Source organism: Eleginops maclovinus, chromosome 2 (genome assembly GCF_036324505.1).
Source record: "Eleginops maclovinus isolate JMC-PN-2008 ecotype Puerto Natales chromosome 2, JC_Emac_rtc_rv5, whole genome shotgun sequence".
Taxonomy (NCBI): domain Eukaryota; kingdom Metazoa; phylum Chordata; class Actinopteri; order Perciformes; family Eleginopidae; genus Eleginops; species Eleginops maclovinus.
In genome coordinates this window covers 25,431,724-25,456,099 of record NC_086350.1, presented here as the reverse complement: position 1 = coordinate 25,456,099, position 24,376 = coordinate 25,431,724, and the positions used below count along the sequence as shown (strand labels likewise).

The 24,376-nt window shown below is 42.2% G+C and overlaps 1 protein-coding gene across 1 annotated transcript in view; it reads left to right on the top strand.

The window, feature by feature from the left end:
- lrp5 (low density lipoprotein receptor-related protein 5) overlaps nucleotides 1–23,601 on the top strand; it is a 64,894-nt gene extending 41,293 nt beyond the window's left edge. Inside the window, 20 exon segments of the mRNA XM_063903363.1 lie at nucleotides 2,254–2,470; nucleotides 2,553–2,706; nucleotides 4,214–4,349; nucleotides 4,528–4,772; nucleotides 6,938–7,122; nucleotides 8,892–9,040; nucleotides 9,591–9,768; nucleotides 10,413–10,609; nucleotides 11,934–12,139; nucleotides 12,245–12,435; nucleotides 14,522–14,731; nucleotides 14,839–14,964; nucleotides 15,744–15,980; nucleotides 16,698–16,808; nucleotides 16,889–17,122; nucleotides 18,199–18,341; nucleotides 18,583–18,680; nucleotides 20,744–20,771; nucleotides 20,773–21,030; nucleotides 21,032–23,601. Of these exon segments, the coding sequence (XP_063759433.1) occupies nucleotides 2,254–2,470; nucleotides 2,553–2,706; nucleotides 4,214–4,349; nucleotides 4,528–4,772; nucleotides 6,938–7,122; nucleotides 8,892–9,040; nucleotides 9,591–9,768; nucleotides 10,413–10,609; nucleotides 11,934–12,139; nucleotides 12,245–12,435; nucleotides 14,522–14,731; nucleotides 14,839–14,964; nucleotides 15,744–15,980; nucleotides 16,698–16,808; nucleotides 16,889–17,122; nucleotides 18,199–18,341; nucleotides 18,583–18,680; nucleotides 20,744–20,771; nucleotides 20,773–21,030; nucleotides 21,032–21,070 (3,342 nt within the window). The 3' untranslated portion in view covers nucleotides 21,071–23,601.
- The last annotated feature ends 775 nt before the right edge of the window (nucleotides 23,602–24,376 follow it).

Below are 24,376 nucleotides of genomic sequence, written 5' to 3'. Positions count from 1 at the left end.
AAAGTCTGTGGGCATCTGAACCCTGGCACCGTCTTCCCTGCTCCACACCGCACCGCACAGAGCATACCGTATTAATATATCTGTTTGTAGTGTCTCGAACTGCCCAGCAGAATTCCTCCCATTTCTAAATCTCTTGGCATGGCACGCTGAAGAATTTCAGTCAGCGTGTGGTAGACACACACACACACACACACACACACACACACACACACACACACACACACACACACACACACACACACACACACACACACCATCACAGGGGCTGCAGATGACTGTAGTGTGTCTAAAATAAAAGCGTGTGTCTATTTCAGTCGACGCCAGTCCAGTAATAGCACAGGCGGTGAGGAGGAGGGCTGGACACAAGTTCTAATTGCAGCCTTGTCAATTGCAGCTCTCACTTTCGGCTCGTAGAAACATGCACACACACAACCACACACACACACACACACACACACACACACACACACACACACACACACACACACACACACACACACACACACACACACACACACATAGCGGGGGGTTTGTTGGAAGAAGTGCCTGTATCAGTTTTCAGCGGCCTAGTAATAGATGCCTTGTGACCAATACACACACACACACACACACACACACACACACACACACACACACACACACACACACACACTCATCTGTTACTGACAATGGTAATGGTATTTTTTGAAATTCTGTAAACTAGTTTTATTATGGGACTTTTACAGAGGAGCTTTTGTCCTTCTGCACTTTGATCTGAGATCTTTAATAAATGACACCTGGAGATAGGAGACAGGCTGAATCCTCTTTAGATCTGATGGCTGCCGAGGCTGTCTGTCATCCTCCTGTCCGCCTCATGACAGCAAAGAAGTGTTGTTGGTGAATGAAAAAGTGGCTATACTTTAATTACTTTAATAACTCTATAAAGTGGATTGAATCTGAAGTTCCTCTTTAAAGATCAAATGACTTATAGTACTTACTCAGGAAATTAGGAAAAGGAACTGTTCAGTTTGAAAGGAGCTTTAGCATCACACACATCACTCTTGCACACTAAATGTAAATATTACCCCTCTTTTATATTGTGTTAGCTTTAATTTAGCCCATCAATAGTGTTTTATTAGTCAGATAGTTTACCTATTTTTTCTTTACAGTCAAGTTTTATATTTTCCTTATTTTAGTCAGTTTTATTTTCTATTTTGACATTTTTATTGTATGATTGTTTATCCCCGGGGAACTTGTTTGCATTTGTTGTGTTTTTACTTGTGTTTACTGAATCCGCCGAATTCTTTTTTTTTGCCAAGGATGTTATTTTGTTGTTGACTTTCAGTGATTAAGCAAATGTCATGTCTGTTTTGGAAAAAAAGGATTCTTCATTCTCGTCACCCGAAAAGTTTTTCCTTCAAATTGTACTGTTTAAAAAAAATAAATATAAATGTATATATATATTATGTATAAAACTAAATATATAAAGAGGATATTGTGTGTTTGAAAAAGAACTCCTCTTACCGCTCATCTCCTTAACTTGCATCTCCAGTGAGAGTAAGACTGGAGGACAAGAGACTAGGAAATTAATCTAGGTTGTAAATAAAGGAAATAGGAAAATCCGGGTGCTTCCCTGTTTAGTAACCCCTGGAAACAGTTTGTTTTGAGCTTCTTGCAGGGTGTTCTCTATTTTGCTGCTCTCTCCTCATAAAAGCCCCTCTTGGTCGACACACCTGTCAAAATGAACTTTTAGCTGGTTGTCGCAGTCAGCCTTTCTTGGCAGATAGAAATATGTTAATGGTAAAAAATGAGTGGAATTCCCCTTTCTGCTGAAAGTCACTCCTCAGCTGGTGTTTCCATTAGTTTGTCTTGTTTTTTGGGTCACATTTGGACACATACCTTCCTGTGGATATTCCCGTTTTCTGCTTTTTGCCTCATCAGTCAATATCTCCCTCCATCCTGTTTCCTCCTGCCCTCCTCTTTCACAGTCTCTGTCTCATCTCTGCACCTTTATTACTCCCTGGATGAAATGGACTCCTCCCCGGGGGGGTCGAAGGTCAGGGTCAGCCACAGAATAGCAACCATTGAGCTGGTAGATTTTGTATAGGACAATTCAGTAAAGCTGTCATCACAGTCTTTGGGTTTTTTGTTTTTTTTCCGTATATTCCATTAGTGTTTTGACCATGACGAATTTAAGGGTGTAAGAATGAGTTTACATTTTAACTCTGTCCCTGAAAAAGCTCCTCTAAGTCTCTGCTTTCTGTCCCTCCTCAGGTGATCAATGTGGATGGCAGCAACAGGCAGATTCTGCTGGAGGACAAGCTGCCTCACATCTTTGGTTTTACTCTGCTCGGCGACTACATCTACTGGACCGACTGGCAGAGACGCAGCATCGAGAGGGTCCACAAAGCCACGGCTGTGCGGGAGATCATCATCGATCAGCTGCCAGACCTAATGGGGCTGAAGGCCACGAAGGTGACGGAGACGTATGGTAAGGAGGAATGGTTTCTAACTGAATATAAGAGTAAAAACAGAATGAAATAGTTGTTGAAACGCTCCCTTCTTCTTTTCAGGTACGAATGGCTGTGCGGTGGATAACGGCGGATGCAGCCACTTGTGTTTCTGGTGTCGGCAGTCGGTCAGCTGTGCCTGTCCCATGGGGATGGAGCTGCTGTCAGACCTGCAGACCTGCGTGGTGCCTGAGGCCTTCTTGCTCTTCACCAACAGGTATGCCCACCTGTCAGCCTGCAATGTAGCTGAAAAGACCAGCCCAGTGCTCTAATGTTCCTGCTGTGCCGTTCATGTTGGCCATTTACATAAAAAATATGTCAACTAGGGATTCACCAAAGTGTCAGCCAGATATTTTTCTCTCAATGGCATATCGTCAAATAAAATGTCCTGCGCTTATGGTTGCAGCCGATGTTTATCTGTTTTGCTGGGCCATCTGACTTAAAGAGGATGGAGGGGACATGTTGTGAATGACTTTAACTGGGAGTTGCTTTAAAAAGTTACAGCTGATCCCCTTTGAGGCTCTGCTAAGAGAGCTGCTGTTTTTTTCAGGATTGTTAAATAAAATCCAACTTTCAGAGAGTTCTGCCAGATTCTGATCATTTCCCTGATGAAAGGGTTTTTTAATTAATATTTCTTAAGTGGCGCTACTGTTTCAGTCTGCAGAGTAGCAGCAGAGCTCCAGAAAATGTGTCTGTCTGAGGCAAAGACACTAAATCTACCTTTGTAATAGTATTTGTTAATATTTCACTGTTTAAGCACAGTGCCTCATGGGTAGAAGTGGCATCTGCTTTGACGGCAGGAAAATCTGTCCATCTACTTTGTGTGTGTTGACATAAAAAGCGAGCCCACCGTCTCTGTTTATATTTATTCTCCATGCCTCTAAAGTTGCATAAAAAACATTCTTTATTTGAATTATAAGCAATTTAATTGAATAAGTAATTCCTATTAAAAACAAATAACAGCGTCGAGGGTGAGGACAACACCCGAACAACATAGTTTGACTACCATTGGCATCCCCCATTCAAGTCTCTTCTTATTTTTATTATCTCAAACTGACACTTGTCTTGGTCTGTGCCAGCGGTTGTGACTATTCTAACTTGTCTACACAGGCCCATGTTGTCTTCTGATGTTTCCTCTCATGCACATCTGTGTCCAAACCAAAACACCCCTTCTTTAGTAATCCTTTAATTTATGAATTTAATTTAAACACGACATCTACTGCACGTCGGTCCGTCCTGGGAGAGGGATCCCTCCTCGGTTGCTCTCCCCAAGGTTTTTTCCTTTTTTCCCGCATAACTCTGGGGTTTCTAAGGACATTTTTCCTTGTCCGATGTGAAGGTCCAAGGACAGAGGGTGTCGTATTCGTATTCTGTACAAACTTTAAAGTCCACTGAGACAAATGTAAAATGTGTGATATTGGGCTATATAGATAAACTTGATTGATTGAAAGCTAATTGCGTTTAGTCCATATTGCAATTAAGATACAACTTATTATTGTGCAGCTTTTGTGCCTGTGTGAAGCAGCTTTGCTAACAGCATGCTAACTCCTCATGGTAAATGTTGTGTATGGAGAATATTGAAGCTTGGTTTCCAATCCATATTGACTTGGTTTCCAATCCATTTTTGTGTCAATCGCAAGACTGCTTGATTTTGGAATTCTTAGCACATCTTTGTCATTTAGTTGAGGTCTTGCATTCAATTTGGAAAATGTTGTTTCTTACAGGGACAACATCAGGAGTATCTCTTTGGGTACGAACAGCAACGACGTGGCCATTCCTCTGACGGGAGTTAAAGAGGCCTCTGCTCTGGACTTTGACGTCTCTGAGAGGAGAATCTACTGGACTGACATACAGGCCAAGGTGAGCAGGAGAAGTGTGCTCAAGTTTAACCCAAGTACTGTTTGATTTGGAATTATATTTAAAAGGAATTGCATTTTAAATGTGTGTTTGTTACGTAATATAGTCAGAAAATATTTGTAGTTGACATTAACTGACTTTAAAAACAGTGTATTCATACAGAATGTTCTCTTCCCCTCAGACTATCAGCAGAGCGTACATGAATGGCAGCTCTGTGGAACATGTCATAGAGTTCGGGCTGGATTACCCAGAAGGCATGGCGGTTGACTGGATGGGTCGTAACATCTACTGGGCTGACACTGGCACCAACCGCATCGAGGTGGCCCGGCTGGACGGACAGTACCGGCAGGTTCTGGTCTGCAAGGATCTCGACAACCCGCGCTCGCTGGACAACCCCCGATCCCTCGCTCTGGACCCAGCCAATGGGTAGGAACAGAACTGCAACAAGCTGCTCGACATATGAGTGGAATTTAAAGGATATTCTACAGCTTGGTCACTTGGCCTCTCTTATGTATCTTTTTCCTTTCAATATTAATAAAGCTTTAGAATAAGGCTTTTTTTCCACACAAAACAAGAGAAAATTAATTTCAAGTCACAGGTGAAAAGCATATTAGCTCATAAATACATAATTCCAGGAATAATGCTGTTAAATATACAACAGAATAAATATGATAAAATCATTTATAAAGTTAACAACAGATTACCAAAAATAATTACAATAAAAATAATAATATAGTAAGAATAAAGAAACAATTCAAAAAAAGACTAAAAAAGGAAACTATTGCTAATTAAAAATTAAGAGAAAATAGTTTTTAGCTGTCGTCTAAAAATGTCCACTAAGTTTGCCTCTCTTTCCTGGTATGGCGTTCCACAATTTGGGAGAGTAGTGGATAATAGCTGCTTCCCCAATTTTATATTCAGGGACTTATGGAATCATTAGAAAAGAGAATCAGAGGGTGCCAGACCATGAATAGCTTTGTATACAGATACAGGATTTTAAATCAATTCTAAACAGAAACAGGAGGCCAGTGCAGTGTAGCTCATACCAGAGTAACGTGCTCTCTTTTCCTCGGTTTTGTTAAAAGCCTGGCAGCGCAGTTCTGAATAAGCTGTGCTTTTTCTAACTGTGTTGCAAGTCATGCAAAAAGAGCATTCCAGCAGTCTAACCTCCTGGACATCCACGCATGAATGTTTACTTCCACCACATGCGAGTGTATGAGGTAGAGTGTACTGCAAACAAAAGCTCACCAGTTCACACGAACAGAGTGTGCATGTGAGTCACTGCGAGACACCTGTTTGGAGCTGGAGGTCCTGGTCTTTTAAGGCTACGGTGCTAATGACTTCATGTAGCGTGTTTGCTCACTCTGTCTGAGGGAGTGAGAGTTGAGCGATGTCACTGTGTTGGTATGTAGGTACAACGGCCAGCGTCCCTCCCTCCCTCCCCATCACCTCCAGCTGAGAGAGGACGGCTGCTCTTATTTGTTGATCTCTGTTCATCCCCAGCCAAACTACCCCAAGACACTCTGTGTGTGTGTGCTTGTGTGTGTGTTTGTGCGATCAGGTAAGTCCTGTGCCAGCGTGTTAGATTCACCGGTGGTATCTTAATGATGTCACAGCAAAGATCTTTCAACACGCGTGCCTGGAGGCGTCTGATGTCATTTTATGACCACATACCATGCTCACTCATTAATAAAGACAACAAAGGTGTGTTCTTACACAGAACCAAACAAAAGATACAAAGTGGAAACTAGTTCAACTTCTGGTGTAAATGATCCAATAAATATTGGAACGGAATAAAATCAGAATCAAGATACATTTACACATACAAGGAATCTGTATCGGTGCAAACATAAACGATCTAAGGAAATAAGTTGTGATAGAAGGTCACCAAATTTACATTTAAAAAAAGAAAAGCATTTAAATATACAAAAGAATATAAAAAACTCAGCCCTCAAGACAATGGATATATGACAGTATATGACAAAGTACAGTGTGTTGTATCTTTAAAGGTCCCCTATTTTGCAAAATGCACTTTTTGCTGTCTTTTATACATAAATATGTGTCCCCGGTGTGTAAGGAGACTCACAAAGTGTCCGAAAATACAACCCTCTCTCTTTTCCTCCCTACCCACATCTCTAAAAACCGGGGTACAAACGAGCTGATCCAGATAACTGAAATGTGGGCTGGCTTTACATTGAACTCCTGGCAACGTCCCGCCCACTGACATGTCCCAACCTATAGTCCCCCATTTACAGTTGGCGAGCTGAATCCCCTCCACAGCACCTCTGTGTGTCTGTGTGTTCAGCAGGATGTCTGCAGGGACTTAGAGTTGTTGTAAATATAATACATATAATGTCTCTGTTCTAGTGGTAAACACTGAGAAGAGTTTCAGAAATAATGCTGGATGTGGTTTAGAACACAATATGGGGTTTAATCACGGCAGCGTTTAGCTGAGTTTCTCCGTTAGTTTCTCTTCAGACAGAGAGCTGCATGACGCTCCAAAGGGGCCAGCAGCAGAGCCACAGTGCCCTGGATAGATGGATCTCTTGTGCGTGTGTCCAAGGCTGAACCAGTGTTTTGTGTCTCTGCAGCTTCATGTACTGGACAGAGTGGGGGGGTCGTCCTCGTATAGCCCGAGCCTACATGGACGGCAGTACCATCTCAACTCTGGTGGACAAAGTGGGCCGGGCCAACGGACTCACCATTGACTACGTGGACCACCGACTGTACTGGACCGACCTGGACACATGCATGATCGAGAGCACCAACATGCAAGGTTTGGACACACACACACACGCAGGCGCACGCGCACACACACACACACACACACACACACACACACACACACACACACACACACACACACACACACACACACACACACACACACACACACACACACACACACACACACACACACACACCTCTGCCTCATGATATCTCTCTGCTAGATACTATATCAGCTTGTTGCCAAATAAATGTGACAAAGACACTCCGGGTTAGATTTCAGTTTTGGGTTTTAAAAAAAACATGAACCAGGTTTTTCTTAAATGGCTGAATTGAGAGTAAATTACTCTTGTTCACTTTTTAAATTCAAGTCAAATAAATAGATGTAAGCCCAGAATAACTATCCTCTCAGATCATTGCGTAGTGAGTAGACCTTGAGTATACCTTATACAAGATAGCAAAATGTTATACAAAGTGGAATTTGTTTATCAAATACATTGTTTAATTGTCTTTTTTGGGCTTTATCAAAGACTCGCTCGTGTTTGTGACACAACCTCTGAATAGTTGCTCCAGATATTGACTAAAATAATACTCAAAAGGCTAATGCAATCTCAGGACCATCCAACCATAAATCTTACCTCCACCCATGAGTGCTTGTATGAAACGCCCCCGTCTGTTTATCTGTCTTTTTCCGGACGTATCTCTAAAACTAATATATCACATTTTTGGATATTTATGGGTATTGAGGACACTTTATGACATTCTCTTTTGCAACTGTCATTTGAGGGAATCTCCCGACTCCAAAGTTCACTACATACGCTTCCATCTGTATCCCAAACTATAAAGAAGTGCAGGGATGACTTTTCAACCTGGAAATGTGTTCGATTTGAGCTCTTCCTGCTTCCTTTGTTTTGAAGTCAATTCTTTTGTTTTATGACATAAAATACATCAGTTAACACCCCACTGCTAACAGTTTGAAGCTTTTACGTGTAAAAAAAAACTGGGGTAGTTACAAGTGGCTGAATTAAACTCCTAAATGTCATCACTCCAAGCGGTTGGTGTAACAGAAATATGTTGTAAAATCATTGTTTGATTCTTATTTGCTAATGTTTATCTCTATTTACTGGCTTTCACGCCTTTGTTAACCTTGGGAAAGTTCTTTATTAAGAAGATTTGTTGTGGTTTTGGTAACACTCTCTTCGACCTTCAGCTTCTATTGAACTGAGAACATCCTGATACTGCCTCCCTGACTCCCTAAACTTCCAGAATGCTCCTTTCCATTCATTATCGCCAGACTTGACCCCCCTTCTCTACCCTCTGTGTTTAAATGTGCAATGCAAACTGTACTCTTTGTCTTTCTGCAGACTGTATGCTCTCTGACTGAACTTTCTCACAGCTGAATGATCTGATTCTTTATCCATATTTCATGAATAAAGATGCCACCACAGCGGTGAGCTTAGCGGCGGTGACATGCAGTAATGCAAACATGACGTAGTTTATACAAAAGCCCTTTACTTCTGGAGATTACATTATCAATTATCATACAGCTAATGTTCAAATGTAGAGTTTGCCATTGGTCTTATTTTCTGCTCTATTCCAAAATTCGATGGAAAAATCCCATTGCATTTTGTCGAGGTAACTCTTGCGATGCTAACTTCCCCGCAACTTTTTTAGGTTTTTGTTTTCCATTATTTTGTAATAATGTAAATGTCACTGTTGTGGGACAAATAAGGGTTTCTGATTCTATTACAAACCTCTAAGGATGATGTAAGCGTTGGATGTTGCAGAGGTGTAAACATGTTGTCATGTGTTGTGCAGGCCTACAGAGGGAGATCATCGTGGACGACCTGCCTCACCCCTTCGGCCTCACTCAGTACCGGGACTTCATTTACTGGACCGATTTTAACCTGCGCAGCATCGAGCGTGCAGACAAACGCAGCGGACTCAACCGCACCGTGGTGCTGCAGGTATGAGGCCAAGTTAAATATGTTATTTAAGGTTATTTGCTGATTACGTGTTCTTTCAAAACCTTTATTTAAAATCAGAGGGACACAATTGAACACTTCTGAATGTTAATTTCATGTGAGGGGAATTTTTTTCCTGAGGTGAAAGAAGTACTTTGATATTTTAAGTAAATATAATAAGTATTATATTATCATAGAATATTATAAAGACAATTGTAGATCCTTTTTAAAATACTAGGTAGTATTTATATATGAGTAGTAGAGAGCTGTGTTTAGTAGTTTCAGTGTTAAAAAATGTAATGGAGTAAAAAGTACAATATTTGCTTCCAAAATGTTGTGGAGTAGAATTATAAAACATTACATTGAAAAACTCAAGTAAGGCGCAATGATGTCTAAATAACTCTTAGGTATGGTGGTTGAGTAAAAATACTTTGTGACTCCCCCCCTCTGTATTTTTGGCATTAAAAGGATCACCAAACACCGGCTTCAAATATCAGTCAGTCATTGTATATTTATCCGGAGATACTGAGCTTTATTCCCTTGCTGTCCTCAGGGCCAGCTGGAGCTGATGCTGGACATCCTGGTGTTCCACTCCTCCCGTCAGGAGGGGACCAACGAGTGTTCCCATAACAACGGCAACTGTGCCCATCTCTGCCTGGCCACGCCTGCCGGGGCCCAGTGCCGCTGCGCCTCCCACTACACCCTGAACCCTGACGGACGGAACTGCAGCTGTAAGTGAAGCAGAGAGGAACTAAGGCATGAATCCCAGGATGGTCTGTAACTACGGCTACAACCCCCCCCCTCCTTTAATAACTCCAGTACTGCTGATCTAAAACTAAAGCTGGGATTCAAACAATGGTAGAGAGTTTGCCAGAGATATGAAATACTAGGTTAAATAAATAACCTCAGTTGTCTCTTTCTCAACAGCTAGCAAACACACTATGCAAAGGTTTACACACACATTACATGACTTTTGACTTGGTTAAGGCTTTTATCCAAAGCGACTTACAGTAAGTGCATTAAACCACAAAGATACAAACTTAAATTATAAGAATCCATCCAAGAACATCAGCTTTAAACAAGTCAAACTATTGTTAGTGCTTCTGCATTGAGCCAAAGCTTTGTAAGTGTTACGTAGACAAGTGAACATTGTAGAGTTTTTATTCCTAAATATTTGCTGCCATGGAGAAGATGAGCGGCCTTTAGCTTTCCCAATCTCAGTCACTCTTCCTCAGCTCTTGGATGATGTGTGTTTACACTTTGCCTCCTGCGTGTTGTTTTCCACAATGTGCCTTGAGCAACCTTTGTAGGGAAAAAATACTGTGTTTTTTTCCCCTCCATAAATCAAACATCCTCTCTGCTCCTCTGCCTGCAGCTCCCTCCAGTTTCCTGCTCTTCAGTCAGAAGGCCAGCATCAGCAGGATGGTGTTGGGCGAGCAGAGTCCTGACATCATCCTGCCCATCCACGTGCTTAGGAACGTCCGAGCTGTCAGCTATGACCCGCTGGACCGCCTGGTGTACTGGCTGGACGGGCGACAGAACATACGCAGGGCCCGGGACGACGGCGCCATGGTAACAGTCCCCCATCATATTCTGCTTTTTAACACATCAACATGTGTTCCTTGAGTTGAGTTGCAGAACAGAACACAAGTCCGTACCTTCAACAATAATAAAGTACACATATTAGCTGAGTCCCGAGACGTTTACTGTAAATGGAAAATTGTTGAAACTCTTACATAATTCCATGAAACCTGAGTTTACAGGTTGTTTTTATTACATTAATTAATCAGATAAACAATCAGCAAACTGTATAATGGTAAATACATACATAGCTGTGATGTTAATTATATACATCTGCTCAGCTGCGGTAATTAATTTACCGTATCTATTCGTTTTCCATTTTTGGCCTGTTTTTGTAGTAACACCAGCGAAATGAACAGATGGAGACTCCTCATACCACTCGGATAACTGTAGAAGGGTTAATGTCTCCCCCAGGGACTCCATCCTTCACATGTTATTGAAGGAAACCCTCTACGATTAAATCATTCCCCCTCTAGGACTTGATGTTTATATAAATAAATAAGTTAAGTCATGCAACTAGTCACCGGTCTGAAACCCATAATCGTTTTCAACATTGGCTTTAGGAGCAAAGCGTGGGCGCAGTGCAACTAGACGTAACTTTGGACACTACGTTGTGATGTGCACTGAGCTAAAAGCATCTCATGTTTTGTCTGAAAGAACTAAAACCTATACAGCAGGGTTGTCAAACATACAGTCCCGGGGCCAATACCGGCCCACCAGAGGGGCCAATCCGGCCCAGGGGATGACTTTGCAAAGTTTAAAAATTAAAATGTGTAATACAATGTTTGTATGGTTTGGTGGAACCCTATTGTCCAAGCACTGCCACAACCTTTCTGTATTTCTTCTGTATATTTACAAAGCAGGGGGATAACTTAACCTTCTTCCTTAATAGCCTCAATTTCGTTAGTAAATGCTATATTGTTCCGTTCCAGATCACGTAGGCTTCATTCTTTTGCAGATAAACTGTGATCTGTAATGCACGTCATAAAATTGCACTTATTTATTTTTTTAAATGTCAGGTTGTTCATAATGTTTTGTAAAAAGAAAGTAAATTAAATTTGAACATTTTAAGAAAGTCCTTTTTGCGCTGAAACAAAGAAACAATTTAGAGTTGTCATTATTGATAGCTTGTTATGCTCTGATTTTACTGGTCTGGCATGTTTAAGATCAACTAAAATGAGATGCTGCTGTACAGCTTCATAGAAAAAGACAGACTGTGTCTAGATGCAGCTTAACGGATGATCTGTAGTTTCAGAGCATGCCTCACCTCAAAACGAGTTGATGTTGAACTTGTGTCCCTGCTGTGTGTCTCCAGTCTTCCATGATCGTGAGCAGCAGCGTTCAGCAAGCGGACAACCAGCTCCACGACCTGAGCCTGGACCCCTACAGCCGCCACATCTACTGGACCTGTGAAACCACCAACACCATCAACGTCCAGAGGATGGACGGACACACGGTGGGTGTGGTCCTGAAGGACAACACCGACAAGCCCCGGGCCATCGTGGTCAACGCTGAGAAAGGGTGAGCTTATATGTGTTAGCTCTACCAAATAAAACCAAAATGAATGATGAGGGATTTGAAATGTATTACTGTGAACTCAACTGTGTGTGCACCCCCCCTCTGCAGGTACATGTATTTCACCACAGTGCAGGACCGCTCTGCTAAGATCGAAGGAGCCTCTCTGGACGGGACGGAGAGAGAGTCTCTGTTCACCACCGGACTCATCAGACCCGTGGCTCTGGCTCTGGACAACAAAATGGGAAAGCTGTTCTGGGTCGACACTGACCTCAAACGCATCGAGAGCAGCGACCTGACAGGTAACCATGAACAGAAGAAATCTGATAAATATTAGCATGTTAATGCACCTTTGGACCCAATGAATGAAGTCAAGCATTCCCAGAAATGTTGGATATTTAAACAGCAAGGGACAATATTTACATATGCATACAAGTTCAACGTACATACCTCATCAAAAGGTTGAAATAAATAAAATAAGAATGAAATATGGAAAAAAAGTGAGGTCATGCAGTGAGAACTGCTTTTTTGCCACAGCTGATTAAAAAGACTGGACTTCTTTCGGCAGATTGATATGATTGCACATTGATCATCCTTAACAACAGTATGCTATCAAAAAAGAGAAGCCCGCTGAATTTTCAAATTGACCAATCAGAATTAAGTATTCAACTAAGCCACGTGGTGAACTGATAGATGGATCCGATGTTTAAAAAAATAAGTAACATGTATTGTGCCATTTAAATAAATCTTGTGCCACTTGGGCCAGGTCGGTCTCATGTCTGAATAAGCACCTTTACAAACAATGAAGCTAGCAAGCTTACATAGTTCATCGAATGAATCAACAGCATCAATCACTTAGATTACAAAGAAGATATTTTCATATTGTTTGAAACTGTGTGTAACTTTAGTAGACTCAGAAGGCCCCATCAGTCAGCTCACAGGTCAAACACATTTTATCTGTTATAAGATTTAGATGCAGGTACGAGTGAAATCAAAAGAGCACACCCCCATGTTTTATTCATACACACATGCAGCTACATTGCAAACAAACCCAGAGATTTAGTGAAGCCAGGCCTCACACAGACCAATAGTATTTGTTGAGTTGAGACCAAAGAACACAGAGGCACTGCAGCACTGCACTGTGGGTGAAAGATATGCTGTCAGTGACACTGTTCATGTAACAAAACCTCTGTATTTATTTGCTTGGCTCATCCAACCACAGCCATAGAAATTCAAACAGTATATGTTAGGAATAAGAAATGTCAATACAAAATATCAGAGATATATTTGTGGTTGGAATCATTGGGCCTCGTTCTAGAAGATGTTTGTATTGTTCTCCTAAAGCTTATACTGTTCCTGTGAGGTTTGCTCTCTCACTGGTTGTAAATCACTCAGCATGATGCAGTAGAAAATCACAAAACAAGTTCAGCAGGGACGTCAGCGTGCAACTGCTAACGGCGTGTCATCAGAGCAGAGCAGACACAATGATGGAGTGAGGGTTTCACATGACGTGGGAGAGTAAAGTACGAAGACAGCACGCGTCGATCGTTTCTCCAGCCCAGTTCTGACTCAACCAATGCATCATGAATGTATAAAGAGACACACTTTACAGCGGTCTTGGGCGAATGGAATCCTCTGACAGTGTTGGAGAGTAACAAAGTAACAAAGAGTAAAAAACAGGACAAACTAAAAAGTAAGCTATTGGGCTACATATTGGTTTCTAGTTACTTACATTTGAATCCATTGGTGAATTAATATTTAAATAATAATCAACATTTACTCCTGTTCTTTCATATTAAAAAGCGCTGTTTTAGTCAACCTTCTTTGAAAAGGATGCTGTATGAAGCGAGTGTAACTCTTACTCTCGATATGCGTAAGTGGGCATGGTTAAATCTCAACTGGTTTGGAAAAACGATAGATGGGGACAGGACAGGTGATAGATATAAGACTATAAGACACAATCACAGCCTACATAACGAATATCCAAAATATCACAAAATCATAAAAACCTCTCCGTCACCTTGCAAGACATGATGGCAGAATACAGATTTTGAGATGAGCTTGACTTATAAATTAATATTTATTTTAGTATTATAATTACATTTCTTATTTTTGACTTTCATATCCAATCAAATACACGTCACATATTTGAATTTGTTTAAACGGTTGGATCTCAAACATCAGAGAGCACTGACATGTTTATTATTCATATGCAAAGGGATGTCCTTTGTGCTTAACTTGATCTTAATTTATCCAAACATATATGTTAATTCCTTATTGATAATATTAGTATAGATAAAAAACATAAATAGCAGATGTGGTTTTTTTAAAATATTGAATTGGTGGATTTACTTTCTTATTCTAATGACATCGTTCCATCTCTTCCAGGAGCCAATCGCATCGTCCTGCAGGACTCCAACATCCTCCAGCCCACGGGGGTGACCGTTCTGGGAGACCATCTTTACTGGATCGACCGGCAGCAGCAGATGATCGAGAGGGTGGACAAACTCACCGGAGACGGACGCACACGCATTCAGGGACGGATCTCCTACCTGACCTCCATCCACGCTGTGGAGGAGATGGACCCACAGGAGTTTGGTACAGACCCCCATCACATTTACTGAATCATTGATTGATTCTTGAGTGGGGCTTTGTTGAGGTTGTGTTTTGGCAGGAAAGTGTGTAATGACTTCTTTTCTCTCCAGCATCCCACCCATGTTCCCGTGACAACGGCGGCTGTTCTCACATCTGCATTGCCAAGGGAGACGGCACCCCTCGCTGCTCCTGTCCCATGCACCTGGTGTTACTGCAGGACCTGCTGCACTGTGGAGGTAAGAGACAGACCCCCCCCTCAGGATTATGCTGCATCCAAACCAAAATCGCTCCATATTCTTGGAAAGGGAAGTCTGGCACATAAAATCACAAGGCTCGCCATTGTCCAGTTGTGGTGGGGGGGCTAAGTCCTCAATAAGGACATACCCTTTGTTTAAAAGAGCATTAGAGGTGGATAAAAGTCTGTATAATGAGCAGATATGTGGTAAATTGTAAATGGATCATATTTATATCGCACTTTTCCAGTGTGTCCGACACTTCTTAACGTCAGCATTCATACAGAGACAGAGGCTGCCATACAAGGTGCATCCTGCTCAGGGAGACCAACATTCACACACACTCATAACCCATTGGCCATGCCATAGGGAGCGATTGGGGTTCAGTATTTGCCCAAGGACACATGGACATGCTGGCATTGAATGGAAGCATTATCTCTTGAGTCACAGGCGACCAATCGTGATGTGACTTGAGAAGTCTGACACGCTAAATGACAAGGCTGGCCCAGTTTTGGAGGGGGCGGGTGTGACCTCTCTTTAAGGAATTATATAATAATAAATCAAGCACCAGAGAAGAAGAGATTGATGAAAGTCTGTTTGTTCTGTTAGCATGCGAGCCAACACTAGCTCCTGAAGTTATTGTCTGAAGCCCAACCCAAACTACTTCCTGTCTTCTCTGGTTAAGCCTGACCAAAGGTTTAGGTCTGACTGTAGAGGGAACTCTGTGGCCTCCCAACACTTGTTTATTTCCCTGCCTCTCCCCCATCCTCTCTCTCTGTCAGAGCCCCCCACCTGCTCCACAGAGCAGTTCACCTGCTCCACAGGAGAGATCGACTGCATCCCCATGACCTGGCGCTGTGACGGCTTCCCCGAGTGTGACGACAGCAGCGACGAGGAGAACTGCCCCGTCTGCTTACCCCATCAGTTCCAGTGTGACAAAGGAGGCTGCATCGATGCTCAGAGGCGCTGCAACGGGGAACCTGACTGCGCCGACCACTCTGATGAGCAGGACTGTGAGAGTAGGTTCACGCAGGACACACTGGAACTGAGAATTTTAGCTAGATGTTAGGGCTTTCATAGTGGTCTTATCACTAATACATATAAATAACGTTCAGAGTCAGCATTGAAAAAAAGTGTTCCTTAGGACACTCTTATAATACAATAATGGGGCCCAAGACTAAAAATGTCCCCTTAGTGCAACTTATTTTTATTAAAACTGTTTACTTTTTGTTTAAAGTAAGTCCAATTATTAATATTTGGGAGAGCACTATAAGTGCATATTAATACATGACCATGTATTTAATACAATTTACAATCCATGTTTGTAATATTACACCATTAGCAATAATTGAGCTGATGTTCAGATTTATTAATGACCGATGTTGCTATTGCCAAATGTTTTTTGACTAAACGTCATTCACATTGATAACAACTGTGTGTTTCTTTTATAAGAGGACCTCTACCAAACAAGGATGTAGATTACCGTTTGTAGGAGGGACTTCTCTTCAGCTCCACAAAACTTCATATTTTCACATAACCAAAAATGACTCACTGTGATTTAGATAGCATAATTAAATACAATTTGAATTAGCTTACAGCCCTGCTGGATATATAAATAATGGAAGAATATAACTGTTGATAGGACGGAGTGGGAGGCTTTTTTCCAACATGTTGCCTTATAAGTCCTTATCATGAGTCAAAACTAACATGAATCTCCTTGTGTGTTTCTCTTGCAGCCATCTGCCCTCCTAACCAGTTCCGCTGTGGGGACAACCAGTGCATCACTAAGAAGCAGCAGTGTGACAACTACTCTGACTGCCCTGACGGCTCTGACGAGCTCGCCTGTGGTAAGAACATCTAAACACTCAAACAGGATACTGCAGGCACACACGTTCTGTCCCTAACTCTAGGTTTCTGTTCCGTGTAGAGTATGTGTCTCCTCCCTCCATCCCTAACACGGGACCCAACACCATCGGCCCGGTCATCGGCATCATCCTGCTCGTCTTCTTGATCGGGGGGGCCTACTTTGTCTGCCAGCGGGTGGTGTGTCGACGCTACAAGGGCCCCAGTGGAACTTTTCCTCATGAGTACATCAGTGGGACACCCCATGTGCCTCTCAATTTCATCGCACCCAGCAGCTCACAGCACGGAACCTTCCAAGGTGAGACAAGAGCCAGAGCTGCGTACTCTAACATTATTTTGTTTCAACTACACAATGATATATCTAAAGTTAGCTCTCAAAACCATCACTAGGCTTCTACAATAGCTTAGAGGGGGTCAGTGATTACCGTTTTTGTAGACCAGGAAGTTAGCTAATACAGTATAGCAATATATGGGATTTTTCTATTGGATTTTGGACAATTGCAGAAAAATAAGATATGTGGCAAACACACATTGCACGTTTTGTTCATGTTTTGTCCATGTTTTGTCACCACCGCTAAGCTAAAGGTAGCTAATGTTCAGCATGATGATGTTTCATAGTCTCATTTAGTCACTTGTTAGCAACTGCTGTTTTTATGACACGTAGAATTTACAGACATTTCATGTGGGTTATTTTCTGACGTGAACATCTCTTCCGTATGCGTAAACCACAGACCTTATTTCAGGCAAATAATCAAAAACACGTTAAAAAAATGTTAACTTTGAGGAAAAGGACTGGAGTTGGTAAAAGGCTGACTCATGGCATCACTCTGTCATCAGAAAATCTTTAGCGTAGCTTGTAATGACGTCACAACAGTTTAACTACAGCTCCTAATGTCATCACTAGAGAAAAATAATCAAAAAAGAAACAAAACAAGGAAACCAATCAGTCATAGCAACAGCAAGAATCACAAACACAACAACAACAGGTAAACAAACATCTCACCCAACTCATTATCTCTTAAAGGGCCATAATGAAAAGGATAAGGACTATTAGAGCCTGAGACCAGACATGAGTCAGCGTGGGGACTTTTGAAAACAGTCTGGGGAAAAAAGGAAATAAATTGACATAAAATAAAACAACCCAAGGCAATGATTTTTATCAGTAGCCAAGACCTGAGTCAGCAAGGCCCTATTGATTCGAAATTAAAATAATACATAGTTTAAGGGTCAGAATTAGGGTGAAATTGTAAGGATGAATATTCAAATCGAACTGTGTGTGTGTGTGTGTGTGTGTGTGTGTGTGTGTGTGTGTGTGTGTGTGTGTGTGTGTGTGTGTGTGTGTGTGTGTGTGTGTGTGTGTGTGTGTGTGTGCAGGTATATCTTGTGGGAAGTCCATGATGAGCTCCGTCAGCCTGATGGGCAGCAGCAGCAGCGGAGCCCCACTCTACGACAGGAACCATGTGACCGGAGCCTCCTCCAGCAGCTCCTCCTCCACCAAGGGAGCCTTCTACCCTCAGGTACACACACACACACACACACAGAAACACACACACACACACACACACACACACACACACACACACACACACACACACACACACAGAAACACACACGCACACACACAAACACAGAAACACACACACACACACACATACACACACACACACACACACACACACACACACACACACACACACACACACACACACACACACACACACACACACACACAATAACATATTTTCCTGTCTCCTGCAGATCCTGAACCCTCCTCCGTCCCCGGCCACTGACCGCTCCCTCTACAACACAGAGATCTTCTACTCCTCCAACAGTCCTTCCACCACCCGATCGTACAGGTAACACACACAGTCTCACACACACCATATCACACTCACCAGCAAACATTTGAGGGTTGACTCCATTGTTAACTTACCATTCCAAACTGGAGATCCCAAATTTTTGTGGTGGTGCTTGAACATGTGAACTATTTCCATTTGATGGGATGGTGCATTCATAAAAACATAGAGGTTCCCCTAAGACAGGGGTGTCCAAGCAACGGCCCGGGGGCCAAATGCGGCCCGCAGGCCATTTTGAATCGGCCCTCTGCAAATTCTAAAAGTATAATGGAATATGGCCCACAAATTGAACTTTTGCTCGTCTTATATTTTACTTGTCAAATATATTAATGAGCCCATTTTTCAAATAAATTCAGTCATTTAAAATTTAAAACATTTTCTTTTAGTCTTAGTTGATAAAAAAAAAACAATAACTTATTTCTATATCCAGCTTGAAATGTAACTTCATATTTACTCTTATTATCAGCAATCTGAGGCTTCTGTTTTAAGGAATGAGCTGCCAACAAAATAAATGAAACCCTAAAGGCAGACGGGATGTAGGCAGTTTTTCCTTAAACCATTTCCAAGTATTGCACATTATTCACCTACATTTGATTTGTTGTGCGAACTTATAACTTCACTTTTGAGGCCATATTCACCTCTATAAGTGGCCCAGCTCTCCGTACATTTTTCTTTATGTGGCCCTCGGTGAAAAAAGTTTGGACACCCCTGCCCTAAGAGAAGGTTAATACAGAAAATATGTAGCTCTGTGACATTGTGGTATTTAAACAGCTTTATTACATGGTTTAGTTGAATACTTGATTCTGATTGCTCAATTCAGAACATGTGACACATTGTTAATCCAGTAGTACAGACCGCTGCTCAAGAACTATATTGACCGTTGTTAAGGAGAATCAAGAAAGAGAAAGGAAAAGATGTTAAAAGAAGGAGTGCTGGACGTCAGATAAATCCCCAGAAGACAGACAGGAAGTAAACACTAACAGGAACACGGTCTGGGCTCTGCAGGGTTTAAGGACTTGTTAGTGGATCAGAAACTGTGAACAGACTCGAACAGTTACAGGAAACCTCGATCAGTGCTGCCGAAAAGTTGTTGTTGTCTCAGTTCCAGCCGTTGGTGCGCCTTGGAACGGAGTTTTGTTTTTCTTAGCGGAACAAATACAATCATTTATTGAGTCAATACAATTATTTCAATTAATATTGGGAGTGGTGTCATTAGTTTGTTTAGTATCTGGTCGTGTAACAAGCAGGATAATGTGCAGCGAGGCGCTCATTATGGGGGAAAAAACACCCGTATTTAAGAATTTTGATAAAGGAGCAAAAGGAGAAACTGTATCTTTAGTTGTTATAATGACCTTTTCTCCAATCATAATTCAGAATCCCACTTAATCTGATGTAAGCAGACGTAGTTCAAATGTGTGGAATGAATAACATCATTATCAGTGGTGTAGTGTAATGAAATGCATTTACTCAGGTAATGTACTTCAGTACGACTTTGGGGTGCTTTATACTTCAACTCTGCTACATTTTGGAAGCCAATTTAGTACTTCTCGCTCTACTAGATTTATTAAACAAAATGAGTTTCTCGTTACTGTACATATTCACATTATGAGCTAATACAAAATATAAATAAACTATGATACAAATACGATACATTTAAAGTAATGACATTTTCTCCACCTTTACCAGCAGGGATGAACACATTAATACATGAATAATAATAATCCAGTCAAATAATAAATAGTATTCTGAAATGGTACATTACACACAATAAGATTTTACTCTGGTACTTTAAGGATATTTAATGCCAATACTTTTGTGCTTTCTTACTTTAAGCAAGATTTTGTAAGAAGGACTTTTACTTGTAACAAATGATTTTTACAACTATTTCTATTTTCACTTCAGTAAAAGTCTTGAGATCTTCTTCCACCTCTGTTGATTATTGTGGGATGGCCCCAGGTCAACACAGCTGAAAGCATGACTCAGCACATTGCAGTGTGTAATACCCTCTCTCTTGGTTGAGATGAAATATAATAGAAACACATTCTGTCTCTTGTCCTTTCTAGACCCTACCACCCAGTCCGTGGTGCCGCCCCCCCCCACCACCCCCTGCAGCACCGACGTCTGTGACAGCGACTACACCCCCCACCACCCGCCGGCCGGGCTGGCGTCCTCAGCGGGCCGCTGGAAGGCCGCGGGCCACGGGGCCCATGGCAAACACAACAAGTACTACATGGACCTAAACTCGGACTCGGACCCCTACCCGCCGCCTCCCACCCCCCGCTCCCAGTACCTGTCAGCTGAGGAGAGCTGCCCCCCTTCCCCTTCCACCGAGCGCTCCTACTTTCACCTGTGCCCCCCCCCCTCCGTCACCCTGCACCGACTCCTCGTGACCCTGCAACAGCCCAGGAGCCCCGTGAGGAGGCAGGATGCCGAGAACTGGCCTCAACTGGCCCCCCTTTCCCAGGGAGAGAACTCACGTGCCAACCTCCAGCCCTGAGAGGCCCACCCCCCCACTGCCTTTATCAGCTGCTATGGCTCAAGTGCCTTGCTCAAGGTCCCTACGTCACACATTGGTCATTTCATCATTCCAGTCGTCTTGGAGCCTACAGGGTGACCTTCATCTGATCAGTGCTCTGAACTCTCTCTCAGTCAGGACGGGTTGCAGGTTGGAGGCCCCCCCCCCCCCTGCCTTACTGCAGGAGATGAGAGCAGCTCCTGCTTACATTTTCATTCCACCAAAAGAAGAACACTCTCTTTGCTGGGCCACTTCAACACAATATTAAGCCTTCCACCTCACACAGTAACCTGGCCTGTGCTGCTCCTGCCCCCCTCCCTGACAGAGTGCCAGTGTTGTGTGAAAGCCCTTCCTCCCTTTCCTTGTTGGCAGACCAGCGACAGGACTGTACATAGTGTTAAAATAATATGAACGAAAATAAATCAGAGGAATTATTTTACTATTTTATTCACGCTGGCTGATCCACCGATCCACACACAGCAAGGGACACAAAGATGAGTGGGTGTATGCATGCTGGATGTGTGTATGGACATATGTAGGAAATAGGAAATAGATGATGACTGAAATCATGCATAGAAGTGTGAGTGAAGGACTGGATGGATGGAACAGGGCCAAGATCAGAGTGAAATCTTTTGTACATTGTTTGAAATCCCTCACATTTCACATTGTGAATAATCAGTAGTGGAGACAGCCGGCCCCCCTCTGTGTCCCATCACATCACCAACATACCAAATGAATATCCACATGTAAAGCTATTGTACATACTGTGTGTGTAATGAAGTCAATGATTGTGCTTTTCGTCGTGAACCATCACTCTCTCTACCCTCATCATCCCGTTTACCAAAAGTACGTTTGCTGCTATTGTGTTCCTACTATACCAGTTACTATAATTACACAGAGAAGCCCAAAATACCACTCTCATACTGACATTATGAAGCTATTTTACAGTTAATAATTCTTATAGCGACTTTTGTTATTCGTATTTCTGTTGTGTGTAGATCATTATGTATGTTTTCTGTGTCGGTCGCCATGTTTGGTTTGAAGGAGTCTTTTTTTAGAAAATACAAAGAGTTCCAGCTGAGACATTTGTTCAGAGCTGTCCCGAGAGTCAACGTGATGTCACCCCCACACGTCCACACCTGGCCAATCACAGCAAAGGGGATTTAGAAACCGTCAGACAGGCACTTGGTTTGAAGCTCCTGTGATTCTGCAGCTGATCACCTCCTATATAATCCCACACAAGAAACCAAAATGTAAAGGTTTGACTCATGACAATTACTTTCTGACCATTCATCGTTCTTCGCCACGTCATCCAACCCCGCGCAATCATACAGTGAGCTAAGCGCGATGTCAGACTTTTGTTTTGTCTGGACACAACTCACTCTGTAAATACTAAGCACTGCTGTTGCCATGTCCGCTATAGGTTGGAAACCAATGTATATACTTAACTTACTCCAAATAGTAAGGGTGACTGTGGCTAAGGGGTGAATGGTCCAATCAGAGCGCCAGTAGGTCAGTAGGTTGATTCCCAACATCTGCAGTCAATATGTCCACGTGTCCTTGGGGAAAACACTTAACATGTGTACACTATAGACGTGTATGTAAGTGGCTTTGCATAAAAGCGTCAGCAAATGACTGTAATATAGAATGTAATGGTATTAGAATATGCTTTTAACGTGTGGGTCCACCTGAGGTCTGCGCAGATGGAACAGAATGAGAATTGCTGAACCTTTATCATGCTCTAGGTTATTTTATTCAGCGATTTGGAGAAAAACTGTGTTTTTAAGGGAAATCCAGCACTTATTATTAATATCTTATCAACACAGGACCTAGAAACAAAAAGTGGGAAGACATTTAATGCACTTATGATTGAAATAAATCTTAGTATTTCCCTGGATATCAATGAAGAAGAAGAAGGGTGTGGGCTGTGGAGTAATCGCTGTGTAAACCAACCTTACGGCAGGTTCAAATATCTGAAGATGGTTTAAAGGGGCCTTCCTCCGTGCCATCTGCGTATCACAGTCATGTGTGAAGGGGAAGTAAATACCAATAGGTCTGTGAGTGTAGCATGAAGTCACAATTGTGTCTTCGGAGCAGACTGAGGTCCAGAAGAGCTGATAAAGCACATACATATGAGCTTGGAACTTGTATAACTTGCAGTAAGCTTGTTGCTGTTGGCTGATGTACTTTCTCCTGCATCACAGCTGAAGTCTGGGGACAGATGTCTACATGTGTCAGCGGGAACTCTTTAATATTAAGGGCAGAAGGCCCCGCCTCAAACCACTGTGTCAGTAAAACTCCTTAAAGCCTGTATTTGTTGTCTCAGTTAAAAATGCTTTGTGTAATTTACACTTGTGACATATTTTGTATCAAAGGCATTTTTATATAATAAAGGTTCTATTTTAAGGAAGTGTGCTTTCTATGTTAACTTTGATTCTCTTTTTGAGTGAGGGGCTGGTGAAATCAGTGGCGTTTTCTCCCGGAGGAACAGGAAAGCCAACCTTCCTATTGTTATCATTTTAATTAAAATAACTGCGTCTTTTAGTATGGTTAATTCATCTGTGCTCTCATCTCTCCCTTTTTGTCATTGATTATTTTACAAAGAGTGAAACCGCCCTTTAAAATGTGATAGTGAATGTGTGATGAAACAGGTATCGCACTCAGTGTATAGACTTCAGAGGAGGCCAGAAGAAATTGGCTTCCCTTGATGAAAAAAAAAAGAGGAATTGACCATTCAGATGAGGCCTTCATCCGGCCCCTGCCACCCTGTGATTAGTCAGGTTCATGGCCTCTGGCTTCCGACCAATCACATTGCATCGATTGACTTCAACGCCGTTAGCAAGCAACAACATTCTCATGGGCAGCTATGGTGAGTGGAGTTTTGGAGTTTGAGAAAAAACTCCCTTTTAATCAATTACATAGCAACTCAAAATTAAATGGTATGGCCATCCAAATCGTAGACTACTAGAGCTTCGTATTGAGAGGAAAAAGGAGGGATTCAGGCTTGTGCAGAGAGAGTTTGCATAAGTGTTGATAAACTCAATTGTCAGCTGGACTGTGTGCAGTGATTCGTAATCGATATCTGGCGTGTGCAATTCCTTCAGTATTATTACATGTTGTTTACAGTCAATTGAAAAACAGACATCAGCTTTATTTAGTTTCAGATAAACAAGGGAAATAT